The sequence below is a fragment of the Entelurus aequoreus genome, linkage group LG12 (genome assembly GCF_033978785.1).
Source record: "Entelurus aequoreus isolate RoL-2023_Sb linkage group LG12, RoL_Eaeq_v1.1, whole genome shotgun sequence".
NCBI lineage: Eukaryota > Metazoa > Chordata > Actinopteri > Syngnathiformes > Syngnathidae > Entelurus > Entelurus aequoreus.
Genome location: NC_084742.1, coordinates 55,535,498 through 55,562,268, shown reverse-complemented (window position 1 = coordinate 55,562,268; position 26,771 = coordinate 55,535,498). Strand labels below are relative to the sequence as shown.

Genomic DNA, 26,771 nt, shown 5'->3' with positions numbered 1-26,771 from the left:
AGACACTCGTGATTTAGGGCCATATAAATAAACATTAATTGATAAAAAAATCATCCAAAAAGCGCCAACAATGCTCCATTTACACTTTGTGACCTGAATATTAACAAGTATTAGCGATATTGTTATTATAAGTGCTGACGCAGACGCACTATTTTTTAGCTTATGCTGCTATATTGACATATTGAGCTGATGCATCGCCTCAGAGTTGGTAAAAGTTAATAATCCATGCCTCTCACCTGGATAGTAGAAGGTTGTGGACATAAACCCACAAGTTGGTCAACTTTGACATCCAACTTAGACCCGGAGATGGCCAGAAAGACACAAAAAAAAACTGTTCTTAAAAATAAAAATTGCCTATTCAAGTTTTATGTGGCCACTTACTGTGCGTTCAAATAAATGAGAATAGTTGTACTATAAGTCTGTCTCATAATGTATATTATTAAATTGTTTTGTTTTACTCTCATTACATTACTAATTAAAGCAATATCTGAAAATCATCAGAATCTTGTGAAAGGAGAAAACGTAGTATTGGGGAACCACTCAAACTGGAACCCCCGGGTTAAGTAATAGCAATATTGTTATTAGAAGCGCTAACGCAGACCAACTAAATTTAGAGAGCTAACTATCTTATGCTGCCATTTTGACATAGTGAGCTGCTGCATCGCCTCTGAGTTGGTGAAAGTCAATTCTAGATTATAAGTAATGTCTCTCACCTGGATAGTAGAAGGTTGTGGATATAAACCCACAAGTTGGTCAACTTAGACATCCAACTTAGACCCGGAAATGGCCAGAAAGACACACAAAAAAACACTTATTTTAACCCTTTGTGAGGATTATGATGAATCGTTGATTTAAACTGGAAGATACAACCATCCCATCAGTCTTTATCCCAGTGAGAGCAGACATTGTGCAGTAAGTGATTGTTTTATTATGTTTGTATATCTTGTTTAGCACTTAGCAATACCGCTACATGATGCTTAGTGTTTGACTAAAGTTGCATCTGTTTAGCACACAGCTTCTAAGCTTGTAGGTCATCCTCCTTATACTCAGGTTCAAAAATAGATGTTTCTGGATCATCATTTGTCTAAAAGTAGTCTTTGTTGTCTCTCTTCAAGCCATGATTAGTTGGTGAAAGTTTAATCTAGATGATAAATCATGTCCCTCACCTGGATAGTAGAAGGTTGTGGACATAAACCCACAAGTTGGTCAACTTTGACATCCAACTTAGACCCGGAAATGGCCAGAAAGACACAAAAAAAACACTTATTTTAACCCTTTGTGAGGATTATGATGAATCGTTGATTTAAACTGGAAGATACAACCATCCCATCAGTCTTTATCCCAGTGAGAGCAGACATTGTGCAGTAAGTGATTGTTTTATTATGTTTGTATATCTCGTTTAGCACTTAGCAATACCGCTACATGATGCTTAGTGTTTGACTAAAGCTGCATCTGTTTAGCACACAGCTTCTAAAACTTGTAGATCATCCTCCTTATATTCAGGTTCAAAAATAGATGTTTCTGGATCATCATTTGTCTAAAAGTAGTCTTTGTTGTCTCTCATCAAGCCATGATTAGTTGGTGAAAGTTTAATCTAGATAATGATAAATCATGTCCCTCACCTGGATAGTAGAAGGTTGTGGACATAAACCCACAAGTTGGTCAACTTTGACATCCAACTTAGACCCGGAAATGGCCAGAAAGACACAAAAAAACACTTATTTTAACCCTTTGTGAGGATTATGATGAATCGTTGATTTAAACTGGAAGATATAAACATCCCATCAGTCTTTATCCCAGTGAGAGCAGACATTGTACAGTAAGTGATTGTTTTATTATGTTTGTATATCTCGTTTAGCACTTAGCAATACCGCTACATGATGCTTAGTGTTTGACTAAAGCTGCATCTGTTTAGCACACAGCTTCTAAAACTTGTAGATCATCCTCCTTATATTCAGGTTCAAAAATAGATGTTTCTGGATCATCATTTGTCTAAAAGTAGTCTTTTTGTTCTCTCATCAAGCCATGATTAGTTGGTGAAAGTTAAATCTAGATGATAAATAATGTCTCTCACCTGGATAGTAGAATGTTGTGGACATAAACCCACAAGTTGGTCAACTTTGACATCCAACTTGGACCCGGAGATGGCCAGAAAAACGCTCTTATGCGGCCATTTAAAAAAAAAAAAGGTCTATTCAAGTTTTATGTGGCCACTATTCACATAAATGTGAATAGTTGTACTATAAGTCTGTCTCATACTGTATATTATTAAATTGTTTTGTTTTACTCTCATTACATTACTAATCAAAGCAAAGTCTGAAAATCATCAGGATCTTGTGAAACGGGAAAACGTAGTATTGGAAGAAAAAAAAAGAAAAAAAGGTCCTGTGTTTACTTGGTAGGGAATCAGTACCACCATTTGCAGTATCACCCTAATCCTGTATGCAGTTGCAAACAATGCTCACTCGTTTTCCTACAATAATTTGAGACAATGCCTTCAAATCAGGGATTTTTTGTTACATACAGGTTTTGGAGCGACATATGTTGCCATCCAAGCAACATTATCACGGACGCCCCTGCTTATTTCAGCAAGACAATGCCAAGCCACGTGTTACATCAACGTGGCTTCATAGTAAAAGAGTGCGGGTACTAGACTGGCCTGCCTGTAGTCCAGACCTGTCTCCCATTGAAAATGTGTGGCGCATTATGAAGCCTAAAATACCACAAGGGAGACCCCCGGACTGTTGAACAACTTAAGCTGTACATCAAGCAAGAATGGGAAAGAATTCCACTTCAAAAATGTGTCTCTTCAGTTCCCAAACGTTTACTGAGTGTTGTTAAAAGGAAAGGCCATGTAACACAGTGGTGAACATGCCCCTGTGACAACTGTTTTGCAATGTGTTGCTGCCATTAAATTCTAAGTTAATGATTATTTGCCAAAGAAAATGACGTTTCTCAGTGTGAACATTAAATATCTTGTCTTTGCAGTCTATTCAATTGAATATAAGTTGAAAAGGACTTGCAAATCATTGTTTTCTGTTTTTATTTACCATTTACACAACATGACAACTTCACTGGTTTTGGGTTTTGTAGATGTCTCACATAAGGATTGTGAATGATAGGTAAAAAATAGAGATGTCCGATAATATCGGCGCCCGATACTATCGGCCGATATATGCTTTAAAATGTAATATCGGAAATTATCGGTATCGGTTTCAAAAAGTAAAATGTATGACTTTTTAAAACGCCGCTGTGTACACGGACGTAGGGAGAAGTACAGAGCGCCAATAAACCTTAAAGGCACTGCCTTGGCGTGCCGGCCCAATCACATGATATATACGGCTTTTTACACACACACAAGTGAATGCAAAACATACTTGGTCAACAGCCATACAGGTCACACTGAGGGTGGACGTATAAACAACTTTAACACTGTTACAAATATGCGCCACACTGTGAACCCACACTGAACAAGAATGACAAACACATTTCGGGAGAACATCCGCACCGTAACACAACATAAACACAACAGAACAAATACCCAGAACCCCTTGCAGCACTAACTCTTCCGGGACGCTACAACATACACCCCCCGCTACCCCCCCCCCCCCCACACACACACACACACACACACACACACACACACACACACCTCAACCCCCCCCCCCCTTCTAACCCCGCCCATCTCAACCTCAATAATGGCACTAGCATTTACTTCATTTGAAAATATTTTTCAACATATTGAGCAAAAAGGTCTCTTTTTTTTCCCTATCCAACAAAAATGCACTTGTTATTAGTGAGAATATACTTATTTTAAGGTATTTTGGGGTTCATTGATGTTAGTTAATTTTACTTGTTTTGGAAAGTCTTGACAAGCCAACTTTTCTTGTTCTATTGGCAGATCATTTTGCTTAGGTCAAATTTTTTTTTTTTTTTTTTTTTAGACGTGTCTTAAAAAAAAAAAAAAAAAAAAATTTTATAACTTCATAAAAAGTTTCATCCATAAAGTTTAGGTGTTAAGACTTAGACTTCCTTTTTATTGTCATTCAAATTTGAACTTTACAGTACAGATAAGAACAGAATTTCGTTGCATTAGCTCATGATAGTGCAGGATTATTATTATTATGATTTATACATTTTTATTTATTTATTATTATTATTATAATTATTATTAAAAAAGGTTAAGCTGCAGTACGCACCTGTCGTGCACCTGAGGGACATGTTTATGTTGTGTGTTTTTGTTTATTGCATGCAAGTATTCCCCTTGAAGCTCTCTTTACTCTAGAGATGTCCGATAATGGCTTTTTTGCCGATATCCGATATTGTCCAACTCTTCATTACCGATTCCGATATCAACCGATACCGATATACATACACACTGCAAAAAGTCAGTGTTCAAAAACGAGTGTGCTAGAGAAACTATCTCGTGCACACGAGATACATGTCTAAAAAGAATACAAATAAAAAAATAAATTATGTAAAACATTTTTTTCCCCCATGTCCCTTTAGGGCAGGGGTGTCCAAAGTGCGGCTCGGGGGCCATTTGCGGCCCGCAGGTCATTTTTTAACGGCCCCACGGCACATTTTAAAAATACGATTGAAACAAATGTAAAACATAAAAAGTGGTATAAAAGAACAAACAGGTGAAATGTAACAAGAACATGTAGCAATGTTTACTCTAATAACACAAAGCTGCCATGTAGGCTGTTTCTTTCTTTAAAAAACAATAATGAATCAAAATCAATGTCATTATGAATTATTGACCTATTCAAGGCTCCAATTACGTCACATTAAATATTTTGAGATATTTTTTGGGGAAAATGTTGCATATTTTGTGTTTGCCATGTAAAAAACCGAGCTGTTTTTTTTTTAAAGAAGGGCCTAAAACGAACAAACAAAAAACATAAACAACAATAAAACTTATAATTGACAGATAGATCTGAAGTTGATCTCGAGATTATTGTGTTGAAAGTAAACAGTAAAAAAAATATATATATATATATTTTTTAACACTTTAATGAGTAGCCCTTTTGGATCCCCTATAATTTTAGTGTGATTAGTTTTTAAGTGTCATTGCTCAAAAAATAATAATGAATTAAAATCAATGTTGTTATGAGTTAATTACCTTGTTAAGGCTCCAATTATTATATAATCTTAAATATCCCACTTAAAAATTGTATTGGGTGAAAATATTCCATATTTTGTGGTTTTCTTTGACAAAAAGAGCATACAATTTAAATCTTTAAAAAATGTTACATTGACAGATAGACCTAATGTTGATCTAGAGATTTAAAACTTGAATAATCATCAAAATAATAATACTGAATAATGACACATTTTTTATATTTTTTGGACCAAAACCCTTTGGGGTCCCCGGGATCAAGCCTGAGTGGAAGCCTAAATGTATATTTGTTATACATACACTACCGTTCAAAAGTTTGGGGTCACATTGAAATGTCCTTATTTTTGAAGGAAAAGCACTGTACTTTTCAATGAAGATAACTTTAAACTAGTCTTAAGTTTAAAGAAATACACTCTATACATTCCTAATGTGGTAAATGACTATTCTAGCTGCAAATGTCTGGTTTTTGGTGCAATATCTACATAGGTGTATAGAGGCCCATTTCCAGCAACTATCACTCCAGTGTTCTAATGGTACAATGTGTTTGCTCATTGGCTCAGAAGGCTAATTGATGATTAGAAAACCCTTGTGCAATCATGTTCACACATCTGAAAACAGTTTAGCTCGTTACAGAAGCTACACAACTGACCTTCCTTTGAGCATTTTGAGTTTCTGGAGCATCACATTTGTGGGGTCAATTAAGCGCTCAAAATGGCCAGAAAAAGAGAACTTTCATCTGAAACTCGACAGTCTATTCTTGTTCTTAGAAATGAAGGCTATTCCACAAAATTGTTTGGGTGACCCTAAACTTTTGAACGGTAGTGTATATTGTATTGGTTTTTAAAATAAAAAAATATCAAAATGTGCGGCCCCCAGTGGAAAAAGTTTGGACACCCCTGCTTTAGGGGCTCCGTAAAATACCCCAATTTTTGTAATTTTTTTTCTTGTTTTTGAACACTGACTTTTTCAGTGTGTATATATATATCGGTATCGGTTGATATCGGAATCGGTAATGAAGAGTTGGACAATATCCGGATATCGGCAAAAAAGCCATTATCGGACATCTCTCGAGTAAAGAGAGCTTCAAGGGGAATACTTGCATGCAATAAACAAAAACACACAACATAAACATGTCCCTCAGGTGCACACTGCAGCTTAACCTTTTTTAATAATAATTATAATAATAATAATGAATAAATAAAAATGTATAAATCATAATAATAATAATCCTGCACTACCATGAGCTAATGCAAGGTAATTTTGTTCTTATCTGTACTGTAAAGTTCAAATTTGAATGACAATAAAAAGGAAGTCTAAGTGTAAGTCTTAACACCTAAACTTTATGGATGAAAAGGTAATAAAATAAGTCCATGTTGCAGGATTGCAGTATTTTTGGTACCACGAAAGGAATAAAAATGCAAAAGAGGTCGGCTGGAGATTCACCCAAATACATTTCCCACATCTGGAAATGAGAAATAAAGCTTAAAGAGCTCCCATCACCTGCCTGCGTCATCAGTGCAAGTCTTACCTTCTGCTGAGAGCCCTTGAACGTTCACTCCTCTGGCGTCCAGGAAACTGAGGCACGCGTCCACGTTCTCGATCTGGAAGGGAGACAAAAAAACAACACAAAGGAAGTCAGCTCAGAAGTCCGAAGTCACAATCTTTGACATTCAGTGAGCTGAAATGTCTCGGGGGGGGGAGGCGGGCCCACGGTATTATCCATGAAGCACGTCATTGTGCCTGCATGACCCCTGCGGCCTGACATACTGACCGCAGTCTGGCGCCACCTACACACGCCTCGCTGCAAGAACACGTTGGCAACAAGTCACCAGCTTGTGAATAAAACGCCCACAGTTAATACATAATCGTGTCTTCTGCAAAGGCCCGACAACATTCAGTTGCTTTATGATGAGCAGTGCATTCTTGCACAGCAGCTAACAGGCCACTTGTTTAGCATGCCGGTCAACCGCCCTCACGGGGTCCTAAACGACCAGGTCGGAGGTCACAGTGCAGTGGGCCAAGGCCGCACAAAGGGCAGCCAAGGAGCGTGCAGATGCATGCCCCGCTCGCATTTGTTGCAGAGAAAAAAAGGGAATAAAGCAGCACTCTGTGCCTGTGAATGGGCCAGACTGCAACCTCAGCTTGCATGTGTCAAGTACCTAGTTTCATGACTCTGGGGAAAAGGGCTGCAAAATTAGCACAAAAACGGTAGCATGATAACAATTAGCATATGTAAAGTACCTAGTTGTATGACTCTGGGGAAAAATGTCGCAAAATTAGGCAAAAAAAAAAGTTAGCACGCTAACAGTTAGCATATGTCAAATACCTAGTTATATGACTCTGGGGAAAAGGGCTGCAAAATTAGCACAAAAACGGTAGTATGACAGCAGTTAGCATATGTCAAGTACCTAGTTATATGACTAGGGAAAAGGGCTGCAAAATTAGCAACAAAAAAGTTAGCATGCTAACAGTTAGCAAATGTCAAATACCTAGTTATATGACTCTGGGGAAAAAGGTCGCAAAATTAAAAAAAAAAAGTTAGCATGTTAACAGTTAGCATATGTAAAGTACCTAGTTATATGACTCTGGGGAAAAATGCCGCAAAATTAGGCAAAAAAAAAAGTTAGCAAGCTAACAGTTAGCATATGTCAAATACCTAGTTATATGACTTTGGGGAAAAGGGCTGCAAAATTAGCACAAAAACGGTAGCATGACAGCAGTTAGCATATGTCAAGTACCTAGTTATATGACTAGGGAAAAGGGCTGCAAAATTAGCAACAAAAAAGTTAGCATGCTAACAGTTAGCAAATGTCAAATACCTAGTTATATGACTCTGGGGAAAAAGGTCGCAAAATTAAAAAAAAAAAGTTAGCATGTTAACAGTTAGCATATGTAAAGTACCTAGTTATATGACTCTGGGGAAAATGTCGCAAAATTAGGCAAAAAAAAAAGTTAGCAAGCTAACAGTTAGCATAGGTCAAGTACCTAGTTATACGACTCTGGGGAAAAGGGCTGCAAAATTGGCACACAAACGGTAGCAGGATAGCAGTTAACATATGTCAAGTACCTAGTTGTATGAGTCTGGGGAAAAGGGCTGCAAAATTACCACAAAAACGGTAGCATGATAACAATTAGCATATGTTAAGTACCTAGTTATATGACTCTGGGGAAAAATGTCGCAAAATTAGGCAAAAAAAAAAGTTAGCATATGTCAAATACCTAGTTATATGACTCTGGGGAAAAGGGCTGCAAAATTAGCACAAAAACGGTAGTATGACAGCAGTTAGCATATGTTAAGTACCTAGTTATATGACTAGGGAAAAGGGCTGCAAAATTAGCAACAAAAAAGTTAGCATGCTAACAGTTAGCAAATGTCAAATACCTAGTTATATGACTCTGGGGAAAAAGGTCGCAAAATTAAAAAAAAAAAGTTAGCATGTTAACAGTTAGCATATGTGAAGTACCTAGTTATATGACTCTGGGGGAAAATGTCGCAAAATTAGGCGAAAAAAAAAGTTAGCACGCTAACAGTTAGCATATGTCAAATACCTAGTTATATGACTCTGGGGAAAAGGGCTGCAAAATTAGCACAAAAACGGTAGTATGACAGCAGTTAGCATATGTCAAGTACCTAGTTATATGACTAGGGAAAAGGGCTGCAAAATTAGCAACAAAAAAGTTAGCATGCTAACAGTTAGCAAATGTCAAATACCTAGTTATATGACTCTGGGGAAAAAGGTCGCAAAATTTAAAAAAAAAAGTTAGCATGTTAACAGTTAGCATATGTAAAGTACCTAGTTATATGACTCTGGGGAAAAATGTCGCAAAATTAGGCAAAAAAAAAAGTTAGCACGCTAACAGTTTGCATATGTCAAATACCTAGTTATATGACTCTGGGGAAAAGGGCTGCAAAATTAGCACAAAAACGGTAGTATGACAGCAGTTAGCATATGTCAAGTACCTAGTTATATGACTAGGGAAAAGGGCTGCAAAATTAGCAACAAAAAAGTTAGCATGCTAACAGTTAGCAAATGTCAAATACCTAGTTATATGACTCTGGGGAAAAAGGTCGCAAAATTAAAAAAAAAAAGTTAGCATGTTAACAGTTAGCATATGTAAAGTACCTAGTTATATGACTCTGGGGGAAAATGTCGCAAAATTAGGCAAAAAAAAAAGTTAGCAAGCTAACAGTTAGCATAGGTCAAGTACCTAGTTATATGACTCTGGGGAAAAGGGCTGCAAAATTGGCACAAAAACGGTAGCATGATAGCAGTTAACATATGTCAAGTACCTAGTTGTATGAGTCTGGGGAAAAGGGCTGCAAAATTACCACAAAAACGGTAGCATGATAGCAGTTAGCATATGTCAAGTACCTAATTATATGACTGGGGAAATGGGCTGCAAAATTAGCACAAAAACGGTAGCATGATAACAGTTTGCAAATGTCAAGTACCTAGTTATATGACTCTGGGGAAAAGGGCTGCAAAAATTAGCACAAAAACGGTAGCATGATAGCAGTTAGCATATGTCAAGTACCTAGTTATATGATTGGGGAATAGGGCTGAAAAATTAGCAACAAAAAAAGTTAGCATGCTAACATATGTCAATATGTTCAAATCAAATACGTAGTTATATGACTTTGGGGAAGAAGGTCGCAAAATTAGGAAAAAAAAAAAGTTGGCGAGCTAACAGTTAGGATATGTCAAGCACTTAGTTATATGACTCTGGGGAAAAGGGCTGCAAAATTAGCACAAAAACGGTAGCATGATAACAGTTAGCATATGTCAAATACTTAGTTATATGACTGGGGAATTGGGCTGCAAGATTAGCACAACAATGGTAGCATGATAACAGTGAGCATATATCAAGTACCTCGTTATATGACTCTGGGGAAAAGTTTGCACAATTAGCAAATAAAAAGTTAGCATGATAACAGTTAGCATATGTCAAATACCTAGTTATATGACTGGGAAAAAAGGTCGCAAAATTAAAAAAAAATAAGTTAGCAAGCTAACAGTTAGCATATGTCAAATACCTAGTTATATGATTCTGGGGAAAAGGTTGCAAAATTAAAATAAAAAAGTTAGCATGCTAACAGCTAGCATAGGTCAAGTACCTGGTCATATGACTCTGGGGAAAGGGTCACACAATTAGCAAAAAAAAAAAAAAGTTAGCATGTTAACAGTTAGCATAAGTCAAGTACCTAGTTATATGACTCTGGGGAAAAGGGCTGCACAATTAGGACAAAAACGGTAGAATGATAACAGTTAGCATATGTCAAGTACCCAGTTATATGACTCTGGGGAAAAATTTGCACAATTAGCAAATAAAAAGTTAGCATGATAACAGTTAGCATATGTCAAATACCTAGTTATATGATTCTGGGGAAAAGGTTGCAAAATTAAAATAAAAAAGTTAGCATGCTAACAGCTAGCATAGGTCAAGTACCTGGTCATATGACTCTGGGGAAAGGGTCGCACAATTAGCACAAAAAAAAAAAGTTAGCATGTTAACAGTTAGCATATGTCAAGTACCTAGTTATATGACTCTGGGGAAAAATGTCGCAAAATTAGGCAAAAAAAAAAGTTAGCACGCTAACAGTTAGCATATGTCAAATACCTACTTATATGACTCTGGGAAAAGGGCTGCAAAATTAGCACAAAAACGGTAGTATGACAGCAGTTAGCATATGTCAAGTACCTAGTTATATGACTAGGGAAAAGGGCTGCAAAATTAGCAACAAAAAAGTTAGCATGCTAACAGTTAGCAAATGTCAAATACTTAGTTATATGACTCTGGGGAAAAAGGTCGCAAAATTTAAAAAAAAAAGTTAGCACGTTAACAGTTAGCATATGTAAAGTACCTAGTTATATGACTCTGGGGAAAAATGTCGCAAAATTAGGCAAAAAAAAAAGTTAGCAAGCTAACAGTTAGCATAGGTCAAGTACCTAGTTATATGACTCTGGGGAAAAGGGCTGCAAAATTGGCACAAAAACGGTAGCATGATAGCAGTTAACATATGTCAAGTACCTAGTTGTATGAGTCTGGGGAAAAGGGCTGCAAAATTAGCACAAAAACGGTAGCATGATAGCAGTTAGCATATGTTAAGTACCTAGTTATATGACTCTGGGGAAAAATGTCGCAAAATTAGGCAAAAAAAAAAGTTAGCATATGTCAAATACCTACTTATATGACTCTGGGGAAAAGGGCTGCAAAATTAGCACAAAAACGGTAGTATGACAGCAGTTAGCATATGTTAAGTACCTAGTTATATGACTAGGGAAAAGGGCTGCAAAATTAGCAACAAAAAAGTTAGCATGCTAACAGTTAGCAAATGTCAAATACCTAGTTATATGACTCTGGGGAAAAAGGTCGCAAAATTTAAAAAAAAAAGTTAGCATGTTAACAGTTAGCATATGTAAAGTACCTAGTTATATGACTCTGGGGAAAAATGTCGCAAAATTAGGCAAAAAAAAAAGTTAGCAAGCTAACAGTTAGCATAGGTCAAGTACCTAGTTATATGACTCTGGGGAAAAGGGCTGCAAAATTGGCACAAAAACGGTAGCATGATAGCAGTTAACATATGTCAAGTACCTAGTTGTATGAGTCTGGGGAAAAGGGCTGCAAAATTACCACAAAAACGGTAGCATGATAGCAGTTAGCATATGTCAAGTACCTAGTTATATGACTGGGGAAATGGGCTGCAAAATTAGCACAAAAACGGTAGCATGATAACAGTTTGCAAATGTCAAGTACCTAGTTATATGACTCTGGGGAAAAGGGCTGCAAAAATTAGCACAAAAACGGTAGCATGATAGCAGTTAGCATATGTCAAGTACCTAGTTATATGATTGGGGAATAGGGCTGAAAAATTAGCAACAAAAAAGTTAGCATGCTAACATGTTAACAAATGTCAAATACGTAGTTATATGACTTTGGGGAAAAAGGTCGCAAAATTAGGAGAAAAAAAAAGTTAGCATATTAACAGTTAGCATATGTAAAGTACCTAGTTATATGACTCTGGGGGAAAATGTCGCAAAATTAGGCAAAAAAAAAAGGTAGCAAGCTAACAGTTAGCATAGGTCAAGTACCTAGTTATATGACTCTGGGGAAAAGGGCTGCGAAATTGGCACAAAAACGGTAGCATGATAGCAGTTAACATATGTCAAGTACCTAGTTGTATGAGTCTGGGGAAAAGGGCTGCAAAATTACCACAAAAACGGTAGCATGATAGCAGTTAGCATATGTTAAGTACCTAGTTATATGACTCTGGGGAAAAATGTCGCAAAATTAGGCAAAAAAAAAAGTTAGCATATGTCAAATACCTAGTTATATGACTCTGGGGAAAAGGGCTGCAAAATTAGCACAAAAACGGTAGTATGACAGCAGTTAGCATATGTTAAGTACCTAGTTATATGACTAGGGAAAAGGGCTGCAAAATTAGCAACAAAAAAGTTAGCATGCTAACAGTTAGCAAATGTCAAATACCTAGTTATATGACTCTGGGGAAAAAGGTCGCAAAATTTAAAAAAAAAAGTTAGCATGTTAACAGTTAGCATATGTAAAGTACCTAGTTATATGACTCTGGGGAAAAATGTCGCAAAATTAGGCAAAAAAAAAAGTTAGCAAGCTAACAGTTAGCATAGGTCAAGTACCTAGTTATATGACTCTGGGGGGAAAAGTCGCAAAATAAAAATAAAAAAGTTTGCATGCAAAATTGGCACAAAAACGGTAGCATGATAGCAGTTAACATATGTCAAGTACCTAGTTGTATGAGTCTGGGGAAAAGGGCTGCAAAATTACCACAAAAACGGTAGCATGATAGCAGTTAGCATATGTCAAGTACCTAGTTATATGACTGGGGAAATGGGCTGCAAAATTAGCACAAAAACGGTAGCATGATAACAGTTTGCAAATGTCAAGTACCTAGTTATATGACTCTGGGGAAAAGGGCTGCAAAAATTAGCACAAAAACGGTAGCATGATAGCAGTTAGCATATGTCAAGTACCTAGTTATATGATTGGGGAATAGGGCTGAAAAATTAGCAACAAAAAAAGTTAGCATGCTAACATGTTAACAAATGTCAAATACGTAGTTATATGACTTTGGGGAAAAAGGTCGCAAAATTAGGAAAAAAAAAAGTCAGCGAGCTAACAGTTAGGATATGTCAAGCACTTAGTTATATGACTCTGGGGAAAAGGGCTGCAAAATTAGCACAAAAATGGTAGCATGATAACAGTTAGCATATGTCAAATACTTAGTTATATGACTGGGGAAATGGGCTGCAAGATTAGCACAACAATGGTGGCATGATAACAGTGAGCATATATCAAGTACCTCGTTATATGACTGGGGAAAAGTTTGCACAATTAGCAAATAAAAAGTTAGCATGATAACAGTTAGCATATGTCAAATACCTAGTTATATGACTGGGAAAAAAGGTCGCAAAATTAAAAAAAAGAAGTTAGCAAGCTAACAGTTAGCATATGTCAAATACCTAGTTATATGATTCTGGGGAAAAGGTTGCAAAATTAAAATAAAAAAGTTAGCATGCTAACAGCTAGCATAGGTCAAGTACCTGGTCATATGACTCTGGGGAAAGGGTCGCACAATTAGCACAAAAAAAAAAAAAGTTAGCATGTTAACAGTTAGCATATGTCAAGTACCTAGTTATATGACTCTGGGGAAAAGGGCTGCACAATTAGGACAAAAACGGTAGCATGATAACAGTTAGCATATGTCAAGTACCTAGTTATATGACTCTGGGGAAAAGTTTGCACAATTAGCAAATAAAAAGTTAGCATGATAACAGTTAGCATATGTCAAATACCTAGTTATATGACTGGGAAAAAAGGTCGCAAAATTTATAAAAAAGAAGTTAGCAAGCTAACAGTTAGCATATGTCAAATACTTAGTTATATGATTCTGGGGAAAAGGTTGCAAAATTAAAATAAAAAAGTTAGCATGCTAACAGCTAGCATAGGCCAAGTACCTGGTCATATGAATCTGGGGAAAGGGTCGCACAATTAGCACACCAAAAAAAAGTTAGCATGTTAACAGTTAGCATATGTCAAGTACCTAGTTATATGACTCTGGGGAAAAGGGCTGCACAATTAGGACAAAAACGGTAGCATAACAGTTAGCATATGTCAAGTACCTAGTTATATGACTCTGGGGAAAAGTTTGCACAATTAGCAAATAAAAAGTTAGCATGAGAACAGTTAGCATATGTCAAATACCTAGTTATATGACTGGGAAAAAAGGTCGCAAAATTAAAAAAAAAAGAAGTTAGCAAGCTAACAGTTAGCATATGTCAAATACCTAGTTATATGATTCTGGGGAAAAGGTTGCAAAATTAAAATACAAAAGTTAGCATGCTAACAGCTAGCATAGGTCAAGTACCTGGTCATATGACTCTGGGGAAAGGGTCGCACAATTAGCACAAAAAAAAAAAGTTAGCATGTTAACAGTTAGCATATGTCAAGTACCTACTTATATGACTCTGGGGAAAAGGGCTGTACAATTAGGACAAAAACGGTAGCATGATAACAGTTAGCATATGTCCACTCTGGGGAAAAGGGCTGCAAAATTAGCAACAAAAAAAGTTAGCATTCTAACAGTTAACAAATGTCAAATACCTAGTTATATGACTCTGGGGAAAAGGGCAGCAAAATTAGGGGGGGAAAAAAAAAAGTTAGCAAGCTAACAGTTAGCATTTGTCTGGATCGATATCAACATTGACAGTATCGCCTAACCCTGGTGATTCAGCAGAAGCATAAACCATCAACCCCTGCACTTGATCTTCATGCAGAATCCTTATTATTAGAGTAGAAATACGTAATAATACATCATGCTCATATTCTAATTCACTGTTTCACAAACAACGTCTGCATCTGCACGACTTCCAAACATGAGTTCCACACGTGTGTCCCACTCAGGCAAGTGTGCACCCTCTCTCAGATGTCGCCACACGCTCCGCTAAATGCAAAAGTGGTCATTTTTATTCGGGTTTTAAATATTTAGGGTGTTTGGCATCTGTCCGACAGGCTGCGAGTGGCTGTTTGAAGGCGGATTTAATCCTTTATAAAGACAATAAACTGGTGAAAGTCATAAACTCCCTGCATGGGGGAGAAAACTTTGAAGCTTTCAGTTTGGTTTTTATTCCGCCCGGCGACTGAAATGAGGTGAAAAACGCTGATTGAAGGTGTGGATGACATGAATGTTCCACAAGGCTCTGCATGGCGAGGTGTAACTACTAGTTATAAAAGCATCTCAAGTAACTGATAGCCTTTATTTTTTCTGGCGTCAAACATGCGCCTTTATGGGCAAAAGGCACTTTTATGAGGTGCTCAATAACACTTTGTATAAGCAGGGGCGGCGGGGAAGTAAGAAAGGGGTCCAAACTGCAGTGTAGGAAGGAAAGTAGAGGCTCGGTGATAATGGAAGTGGATCACATAGGGCAGTCGGTACATCTGTAAGTGCAAGGTAAAACTCTACTATGCAAAGCCAACACCATTTATCAACAACACCCAGAAACGCCGTCGGCTTTGCTGAGCTCGAGCTCATCTAAGATGGACTGATGCAAAGTGGAAATGTGTTCTGTGGTCTGACGAGTCCACATTTCAAAATTGTTTTTGGAAACTGTGGATGTTGTGTCCTCTGGACCAAAAAGGAAAAGAACCATCCGGACTGTTCTAGGCGCAAAGTGTAAAAGTATATATCTTGACAATATCTTGTCTTTGCAGTCTATTCAATTGAATATAAGTTGAAAAGGATTAGCAAATCATTGTATTCTGTTTCTTTTTACCATTTACACAACGTGCCAACTTCACTGCTTTTGGGCTTTGTAGAACTTGGTTCTTTTATAGGTAGTGAGCGGGTTGCAAAATTTGAAAAAAATAAGTTAGCATAGGTCAAGTACCTAGTTATATGACTCTGGGGAAAAGGGTCGCACAATTAGCAAAAAAAAAAGCTAGCATGTTAACAGTGGGCATATGACAAGTCCCTAGTTATATGACTCTGGGGAAGAGGGCTGCAAAATTAGCACAAAAACGGTAGCATCATAACAGTTAGCATATGTCAAATACCTAGTTATATGACTCTGGGGGGAAAAGTCGCAAAATTAAAATAAAAAAGTTTGCATGGTAACAGTTAACATATGTCAAATAACTAGTTATATGACTCTGGGGAAAAGGTTGCAAAATAAAAATAAAAATGTTAGCATGCTCACAGTTAGCATAGGTCAAGTACCTAGTTATATGAATGTGGGGAAAAGGGTCGCACAATTAGCAAAATAAAAAAGTTAGCATGTTAACAGTTAGCATATGTCAAATACCTAGTTATATGACTCTGGGGAAAAGGGCTGCAAAATTACCACAAAAAAGGTAGCATCATACCAGTTAGCATATGTCAAATACCTAGTTATATGACTCTGGGGAAAAGGGCTGCAAAATTACCACAAAAAAGGTAGCATCATACCAGTTAGCATATGTCAAATACCTAGTTATATGACTCTGGGGAAAAGGGCTGCAAAATTACCACAAAAACGGTAGCATCATAACAGTTAGCATATGTCAAGTACCAAGTTATATGACTCTGGGGAAAAGGGCTGCAAAATTAGCACAAAAACGGTAGCATCATAACAGTTAGCATATGTCAAATACCTAGTTATATGACTCTGGGGGGAAAGTCGCAAAATTAAAATAAAAAAGTTTGCATGGTAACAGTTAACATATGTCAAATAACTAGTTATATGACTCTGGGGAAAAGGTTGCAAAATAAAAATAAAAATGTTAGCATGCTCACAGTTAGCATAGGTCAAGTACCTAGTTATATGAATGTGGGGAAAAGGGTCGCACAATTAGCAAAATAAAAAAGTTAGCATGTTAACAGTTAGCATATGTCAAGTACCTAGTTATATGACTCTGGGGAAAAGGGCTGCAAAATTACCACAAAAAAGGTAGCATCATACCAGTTAGCATATGTCAAATACCTAGTTATATGACTCTGGGGAAAAGGGCTGCAAAATTACCACAAAAAACGGTGGCATCATAACAGTTAGCATATGTCAAGTACCTAGTTATATGACTCTGGGGAAAAGTGCTGCAAAATAAGGACAAATACGGTAGCATCATAACAGTTAGCATATGTCAAATACCTAGTTATATGACTCTGGGGAAAAGGTTGCAAAATAAAAATAAAAATGTTAGCATGCTCACAGTTAGCATAGGTCAAGTACCTAGTTATATGACTCTGGGGAAAAGGGCTGCAAAATTACCACAAAAAAGGTAGCATCATACCAGTTAGCATATGTCAAATACCTAGTTATATGACTCTGGGGAAAAGGGCTGCAAAATTACCACAAAAACGGTAGCATCATAACAGTTAGCATATGTCAAGTACCAAGTTATATGACTCTGGGGAAAAGGGCTGCAAAATTAGCACAAAAACGGTAGCATCATAACAGTTAGCATATGTCAAATACCTAGTTATATGACTCTGGGGGGAAAAGTCGCAAAATTAAAATAAAAAAGTTTGCATGGTAACAGTTAACATATGTCAAATACCTAGTTATATGACTCTGGGGAAAAGGTTGCAAAATAAAAATAAAAATGTTAGCATGCTCACAGTTAGCATAGGTCAAGTACCTAGTTATATGACTCTGGGGGGAAAGTCGCAAAATTAAAATAAAAAAGTTTGCATGGTAACAGTTAACATATGTCAAATAACTAGTTATATGACTCTGGGGAAAAGGTTGCAAAATAAAAATAAAAATGTTAGCATGCTCACAGTTAGCATAGGTCAAGTACCTAGTTATATGAATGTGGGGAAAAGGGTCGCACAATTAGCAAAATAAAAAAGTTAGCATGTTAACAGTTAGCATATGTCAAATACCTAGTTATATGACTCTGGGGAAAAGGGCTGCAAAATTACCACAAAAAAGGTAGCATCATACCAGTTAGCATATGTCAAATACCTAGTTATATGACTCTGGGGAAAAGGGCTGCAAAATTACCACAAAAAAGGTAGCATCATACCAGTTAGCATATGTCAAATACCTAGTTATATGACTCTGGGGAAAAGGGCTGCAAAATTACCACAAAAACGGTAGCATCATAACAGTTAGCATATGTCAAGTACCAAGTTATATGACTCTGGGGAAAAGGGCTGCAAAATTAGCACAAAAACGGTAGCATCATAACAGTTAGCATATGTCAAATACCTAGTTATATGACTCTGGGGGGAAAGTCGCAAAATTAAAATAAAAAAGTTTGCATGGTAACAGTTAACATATGTCAAATAACTAGTTATATGACTCTGGGGAAAAGGTTGCAAAATAAAAATAAAAATGTTAGCATGCTCACAGTTAGCATAGGTCAAGTACCTAGTTATATGAATGTGGGGAAAAGGGTCGCACAATTAGCAAAATAAAAAAGTTAGCATGTTAACAGTTAGCATATGTCAAGTACCTAGTTATATGACTCTGGGGAAAAGGGCTGCAAAATTACCACAAAAAAGGTAGCATCATACCAGTTAGCATATGTCAAATACCTAGTTATATGACTCTGGGGAAAAGGGCTGCAAAATTACCACAAAAAACGGTGGCATCATAACAGTTAGCATATGTCAAGTACCTAGTTATATGACTCTGGGGAAAAGTGCTGCAAAATAAGGACAAATACGGTAGCATCATAACAGTTAGCATATGTCAAATACCTAGTTATATGACTCTGGGGAAAAGGTTGCAAAATAAAAATAAAAATGTTAGCATGCTCACAGTTAGCATAGGTCAAGTACCTAGTTATATGACTCTGGGGAAAAGGGCTGCAAAATTACCACAAAAAAGGTAGCATCATACCAGTTAGCATATGTCAAATACCTAGTTATATGACTCTGGGGAAAAGGGCTGCAAAATTACCACAAAAACGGTAGCATCATAACAGTTAGCATATGTCAAGTACCAAGTTATATGACTCTGGGGAAAAGGGCTGCAAAATTAGCACAAAAACGGTAGCATCATAACAGTTAGCATATGTCAAATACCTAGTTATATGACTCTGGGGGGAAAAGTCGCAAAATTAAAATAAAAAAGTTTGCATGGTAACAGTTAACATATGTCAAATACCTAGTTATATGACTCTGGGGAAAAGGTTGCAAAATAAAAATAAAAATGTTAGCATGCTCACAGTTAGCATAGGTCAAGTACCTAGTTATATGACTGTGGGGAAAAGGGTCGCACAATTAGCAAAATAAAAAAGTTAGCATGTTAACAGTTAGCATATGTCAAGTACCTAGTTATATGACTCTGGGGAAAAGGGCTGCAAAATTACCACAAAAAAGGTAGCATCATAACAGTTAGCATATGTCAAATACCTAGTTATATGACTCTGGGGAAAAGGGCTGCAAAATTACCACAAAAAACGGTAGCATCATAACAGTTAGCATATGTCAAGTACCTAGTTATATGACTCTGGGGAAAAGTGCTGCAAAATAAGGACAAATACGGTAGCATCATAACAGTTGGCATATGTCAAATACCTAGTTATATGACTCTGGGGAAAAGGTTGCAAAATAAAAATAAAAATGTTAGCATGCTCACAGTTAGCATAGGTCAAGTACCTAGTTATATGACTCTGGGGAAAAGGGCTGCAAAATTACCACAAAAAAGGTAGCATCATACCAGTTAGCATATGTCAAATACCTAGTTATATGACTCTGGGGAAAAGGGCTGCAAAATTACCACAAAAACGGTAGCATCATAACAGTTAGCATATGTCAAGTACCAAGTTATATGACTCTGGGGAAAAGGGCTGCAAAATTAGCACAAAAACGGTAGCATCATAACAGTTAGCATATGTCAAATACCTAGTTATATGACTCTGGGGGGAAAAGTTGCAAAATGAAAATAAAAAAGTTTGCATGCTAACAGTTAACATATGTCAAATACCTAGTTATATGACTCTGGGGAAAAGGTTGCAAAATAAAAATAAAAATGTTAGCATGCTCACAGTTAGCATAGGTCAAGTACCTAGTTATATGACTGTGGGGAAAAGGGTCGTACAATTAGCAAATATTTATTTAACAGTTAGCATATGTCAAGTACCTAGTTATATGACTATGGGGAAAAGGGCTGCAAAATTACCACAAAAAAGGTGGCATCATACCAGTTAGCATATGTCAAATACCTAGTTATATGACTCTGTGGAAAAGGGCTGCAAAATTACCACAAAAACGGTAGCATCATAACAGTTAGCATATGTCAAGTACCTAGTTATATGACTCTGGGGAAAAGTGCTGCAAAATAAGGACAAATACGGTAGCATCATAACAGTTAGCATATGTCAAATACCTAGTTATATGACTCTGGGGAACAGGTTGCAAAATTAAAATAAAAAAGTTAGCAAGCTAACAGTTAGCATAGGTCAAGTACCTACTTATATGACTTTGGGGAAAAGGCTGCAAAAATTAAAATAAAAAAGTTAGCAAGCTAACAGTTAGCATAGGTCAAGTACCTAATTTTATGACTCTGGGGAAAAGGGTCGCACAATTAGCCAAAAAAAAAGTTAGCATGTTAACAGTTAGCATATGTCAAGTACCTAGTTATATGACTCTGGGTAAAAGGGCTGCAAAATTACCACAAAAACGGTAGCATCATAACAGTTAGCATATGTCAAATACCTAGTTATATGACTCTGGGGGGAAAGGGCTGCAAAATGAGCACAAAACAATTGGGGACTCCTCGACCAGAACAATCAGCACATTTCCAAACGAGTGTTATTTGCAAGTCTGGGTTTTTAGTACGACTGCCGGGTCACATTGGGACTCTCGAAAGTAACCAAGTGACTGTCAATGGCTGGAACTGGAACATCCCGGAGATGAAGTTGTCAAATAAAAATAATCCAACACGTTTTATGAGACAAGAGTACAAGCTCCTGAAAGGGCTGGAAAACCACGCATAAGCATTTTACGACTGAGGGCATGTGGTATTAAATGCTGTACCCACTGGAAAAGCCATTCTTGAAAGTCCTTAGTCAGTGCAGGACTATAAGAGACCACTTCCCCCCCCCCTAAGAAATTCTGCATGACCCAACCAAAGTTACACTTTTTCCATCTTGATGCTGACAAGATGAAAGCGTGCCTTCTGTGGCCATAAATTCCTCCTGACATTTAAAAGCCAATTAGCCAGGCTCATCATTCTCCATAAAGTGACGCGTAAATGAGCTGCTTTTTCTTAGCCACGATACTCTTTGTTCCTCAGAGGAGTCAAGTTGTCACCAAAGAGATGCTTTTACTCTTCTAAGAGTAAAGACATGGTTGTTAAAGGCCTACTGAAAGCCACTACTAGCGGCCACGCAGTCTGATAGTTTATATATCAATGATGAAATCTTAACATTGCAACACATGCCAATACGGCCGGGTTAACTTATAAAGTGACTTTTAAAACTTCCCGGGAAATATCCGGCTGAAACGTCGCGGTATGATGACGTATGCGCGTGACGAAGTCAGAGTAACGGAAGTTATGGTACCCGTAGAATCCTATACAAAAAGCTCTGTTTTCATTTCATAATTCCACAGTATTCTGGACATCTTTTGCAATTTGTTTAATGAACAATGAAGGCTGCAAAGAAGACAGTTATAGGTGGGATCGGTGTATTAGCAGCGGACTACAGCAACACAACCAGGAGGACTTTGTTGGAGCGCTAGCCGCACTAGCCGCCGACCTCACCTTGACTTCCTACGTCTCCGGGCCGCCAAACGCATCGGGTGAAGTCCTTCGTCCTTCTGCCGATCGCTGGAACGCAGGTGAGCACGGGTGTTGATGAGTAGATGAGGGCTGGCTGGCGTAGGTGGAGAGCTAATGTTTTTAGCATAGCTCTGTGAGGTCCCGTTGCTAAGTTGCTAAGTTAGCTTCAATGGCGTCGTTAGCACAGCATTGTTAACCTTCGCCAGCCTGGAAAGCATTAACCGTGTATTTACATGTCCACGGTTTAATAGTATTGTTGATTTTCTATCTATCCTTCCAGTCAGGGGTTTATTTTTTTGTTTCTCTATGCAGTTAAAGCACGATGCTATCACGTTAGCTCGTAGCTAAAGCATTTCGCCGATGTATTGTCGTGGAGATAAAAGGCACTGAATGTCCATTTTGCGTTCTCGACTCTCATTTTCAAGAGGATATAGTATCCGAGGTGGTTTAAAATACAAATCCGTGATCCACAATAGAAAAAGGAGAGTGTGGAATCCAATGAGCCAGCTTGTACCTAAGTTACGGTCAGAGCGAAAAAAGATACGTCCATCACTGTCTCTCAAGTCCTTCACTGTAACGTTCCTCATCTACGAATCTTTCATCCTCGCTCAAATTAATGGGGTAATCATCACTTTCTCGGTCTGAATCTCTCTTGCTCCATTGTAAACAATGGGGAATTGTGAGGAATACTAGCTCCTGTGACGTCACGCTACTTCCGGTACAGGCAAGGCTTTTTTTTATCAGCGAGCAAAAGTTGCGAATTTTATCGTCGATTTTCTCTATTAAATCCTTTCAGCAAAAATATGGCAATATCGCGAAATGATCAAGTATGACACATATAATGGATCTGCTATTCCCGTTTAAATAAAAAAAAATCATTTCAGTAGGCCTTTAACAAGTCCTGCTTTGGGGGATATACCTTTTTCTTTTTATATAAGGCATGTGGTTGTCTGAATCACATATTGGCTTCTGTCCAAATGTTCAAACTTGGAAGCTGTCCATGTGGGTCTGCAACACAGACCTGCACGTGTGCAGCAGTGCAACATGCATGCATGGCTGCAACACCCGTGGACTGATGTGGGTCGTAGAGTTCCGAGTGAAGCACAACTTTGTTGTTTCATCAAAGTCCCTCGTGTAAAAGTTGGTAGGGCAACCACAGCATCGGTGACATCACGTAGAACAAGGAGACCAGTGCAGAGACCTAACAAGACTACAGTACTGACCTAAAGAGAAAACCCCATTTGTTACCCTAAAAAGTCTGAAAAGTGTTACTAGCGAATTTAACAACACCACATTTGGTAAAAAGAAGTAAAAATATCATGCATGTTAAAAACAAACATGCATCTATAACATATATATACTGTATGTGTATATATATATATATATATATATATATATATATATATATATATATATATATATATATATATATATACAGTATATATATATATATATATATATATATATATATATATACATTGTATGTTTGTATATACAGTATATATATATATATCCACATATAAATACATACATGTACACAGATATACATACACACACACACATACAGTACATACATACATACATACACACACATACATACACACAAATACACACAGACATATATATACTGTGTAAATATATATATATACATTATATATATATATATATATATATATATATATACAAACCCTGTTTTGATATGAGTTGGGAAATTGTGTTAGATGTAAATATAAACGTAATACAATGATTTGCAAATCCTTTTCAACACATATTCAGTTGAATATGCTACAAAGACAACATATTTGATGTTCAAACTGATAAACATTTTTTTTTTTTTTGCAAATAATCATTAACTCTAGAATTTGATGCCAGCAACACGTGACAAAGAAGTTGGGAAAGGTGGCAATAAATACTGATAAAGTTGAGGAATGCTCATCAAACACTTATTTGGAACATCCCACAGGTGAACAGGCAAATTGGGAACAGGTGGGTGCCATGATTGGGTATAAAAGTAGATTCCATGAAATGCTCAGTCATTCACAAACAAGGATGGGGCGAGGGTCACCACTTTGTCAACAAATGCCTGAGCAAATTGTTGAACAGTTTAAGAAATTAAGGAATTTCACCACCTACGCTCCGTAATATCATCAAAGGGTTCAGAGAATCTGGAGAAATCACTGCACGTAAGCAGCTAAGCCCGTGACCTTCCATCCCTCAGGCTGTACTGCATCAACAAGCGACATCAGTGTGTAAAGGATATCACCACATGGGCTCCGGAACACTTCAGAAACCCACTGTCAGTAAATACAGTCGGTCGCTACATCTGTAAGTGCAAGTTAAAACTCCCCTATGCAAGGCGAAAACAGTTTATCAACAACACCCAGAAACGCCGTCGGCTTCGCTGGGCCTAAACTCATCGAAGATGGACTGATACAAAGTGCAAAAGTGTTCTGTGGTCTGATGAGTCCACATTTCAAATTGTTTTTGGAAACTGTGGATCACCCGGATTGTTATAGGTGCAAAGTGTAAAAGCCAGCATCTGTGATGGTATGGGGGTATATTAGTGTCCAAAACATGGGTAACTTACACATCTGTGAAGGCACCATTAATGCTGAAAGGTACATGCAGGTTTTGGAGCAACATATGTTGTAATCCAAGCAACGTTACCATGGACGCCCCTGCTTATTTCAGCAAGACAATGCAAAGCCACATATTACATCAACGTGGCTTCATAGTAAAAGAGTGCGGGTACTAGACTGGCCTGCCTGTAGTCCAGACCTGTCTCCCATTGAAAATGTGTGGCGCATTATGAAGCCTAAAATACCACAACGGAGACCCCCGGACTGTTGAACAACTTAAGCTGTACATCAAGCAAGAATGGGAAAGAATTCCACCTGAGAAGCTTCAAAAATGTGTCTCCTCAGTTCCCAAACCTTTACTGAGTGTTGTTAAAAGGAAAGGCCATGTAACACAGTGGTGAACATGCCCTTTCCCAACTACTTTGGCACGTGTTGCAGCCATGAAATAAAGTTTATGAGTTTGAACATCAAATATCTTGTCTTTGTAGTGCATTCAATTGAATATGGGTTGAAAAGGATTTGCAAATCATTGTATTCCGTTTATATTTACATCTAACACAATTTCCCAACTCATATGGAAACGGGGTTTGTATATATATATACTGTATATATATCCATCCATCCATTTTCTACCGCTTGTCCCTTTTGGGGTCGCGGGGGGTGCTGGCGCCTATCTCAGCTGCATTCGGGCGGAAGGGGGGGTACACCCTGGACAAGTCGCCACCTCATCAAATACATATATATATATATATATATATATATATATATATATATATATATATATATATATATATATATATATATATATATATATATATATATATATTATATATATATATATATATATATATATATACATATAGTTAAAGTTAAAGTACCAATGATTGTCACACACACACTTCTTGGTGTGGTGAAATTTGTCCTCTGCATTTGACCCATCCCCTTGTTCACCCCCTGGGAGGTGAGGGGAGCAGTGGGGAGCAGTAGGCAGCAGCGGTGCCGCGCCCGGGAATCATATATATATATATATATATATATATATATATATATATAGCTTAGGCTGCTGCCCCCGGGACCCGACCTCGGATAAGTGGAAGAAGATGTATATATATATATATATATATATATATATATATATATATATATATATATATATATATATATATATATATATATATATAAACTAATACACATGAAATTAAAAGTAATGTATATTTAAGCATTTTAAGCTACATTGATTATAACTCATTTTATTTAATGGCCTTCCTGCCCAGACATTCGGTATTGTGGACGACACCAAAGGACAGGTGGCATTGCCCCTAAAATGTCCGAATTCCAGGCCTGGTCACCAGCCGCTACGCCATGCTTACATGAAAACCTGACCAGGCCCTCAAGAGATGGCATTAGCAGTTTTGTCATGGCGGACAAAGCCACCTGCGAGACATGTTTCAACACAATGCATCGCACACATCTGAAATGGATCCTGGCTCCCAGAGGTCAGCGAGAACATGCACAAGTCATCTTTTATTTCAACGCCAGTGACAGCTGTTGTTGTTTTTGCCCCCTCGGCTGAAATATCTCTGGAACTTGCAAAGTTAAAACCAGGTTTGTCCGACATCAACTCAAGAGCAGACGAGGACCTAGTAATGAAAGAAAGGAGCTCTTTTGTCGGATTCTACCTTCCGATCTAATCCCGGCTTTGACGGCAGGAAGTACGCCGTAAACCATTGAGATGTTTGCTTAATAAAGCCACACACAGAGAAGAGCAGCTGCAGAATAAATGAGCTGAGGACATCAAGTCGAGCTTGATGGCGTCTCAGCTCACAAAGGCCAGTGGGGGACCTCCGCCTGTCTCTGCCGTTCTGCATAGGTAAACATGATGGACGCCATTAGTGCTGACAGCTAGCAGGTTTGCAGGGTTAGCTTTTAACTGTTTGCATAACCCGCTGACCAAAAAGGATGCCAGCGGAGAAATACCCGCACTGGTGTGAGCGTCACCATCTTGACCAGGGGTCCCCAAACTTTTTGACTCGGGGGCTGCATTGGGTTAAAACAATTTGGCCGGGGGCCGGGCTGTATATATGTATATATATATATATATATATATATATATATATATATATATATATATATATATATATATATATATATATATATATATATATATATATATATATATATATATATATATTAGGGCTGCAACAACTAATCGATTAAATCGATTAAAATCGATTATAAAAATAGTTGCCGATTAATTTAGTCATCGATTCGTTGGATCTATGCTATGCACATGCGCAGAGGCATTTTTTTAAATTTTTTATTATT

At 37.4% G+C, this 26,771-nt stretch overlaps 1 protein-coding gene across 1 annotated transcript in view; it reads right to left on the bottom strand.

Annotated features, from left to right (window-relative positions):
• LOC133661298 (neuron navigator 3-like) overlaps positions 1 to 26,771 on the bottom strand; it is a 396,870-nt gene that overhangs the window by 184,929 nt on the left and 185,170 nt on the right. The window contains exon 4 of the mRNA XM_062064429.1: positions 6,651 to 6,723. Within this exon, the coding sequence (XP_061920413.1) occupies positions 6,651 to 6,723 (73 nt within the window). The remainder of the gene's footprint in view (positions 1 to 6,650; positions 6,724 to 26,771) is intronic.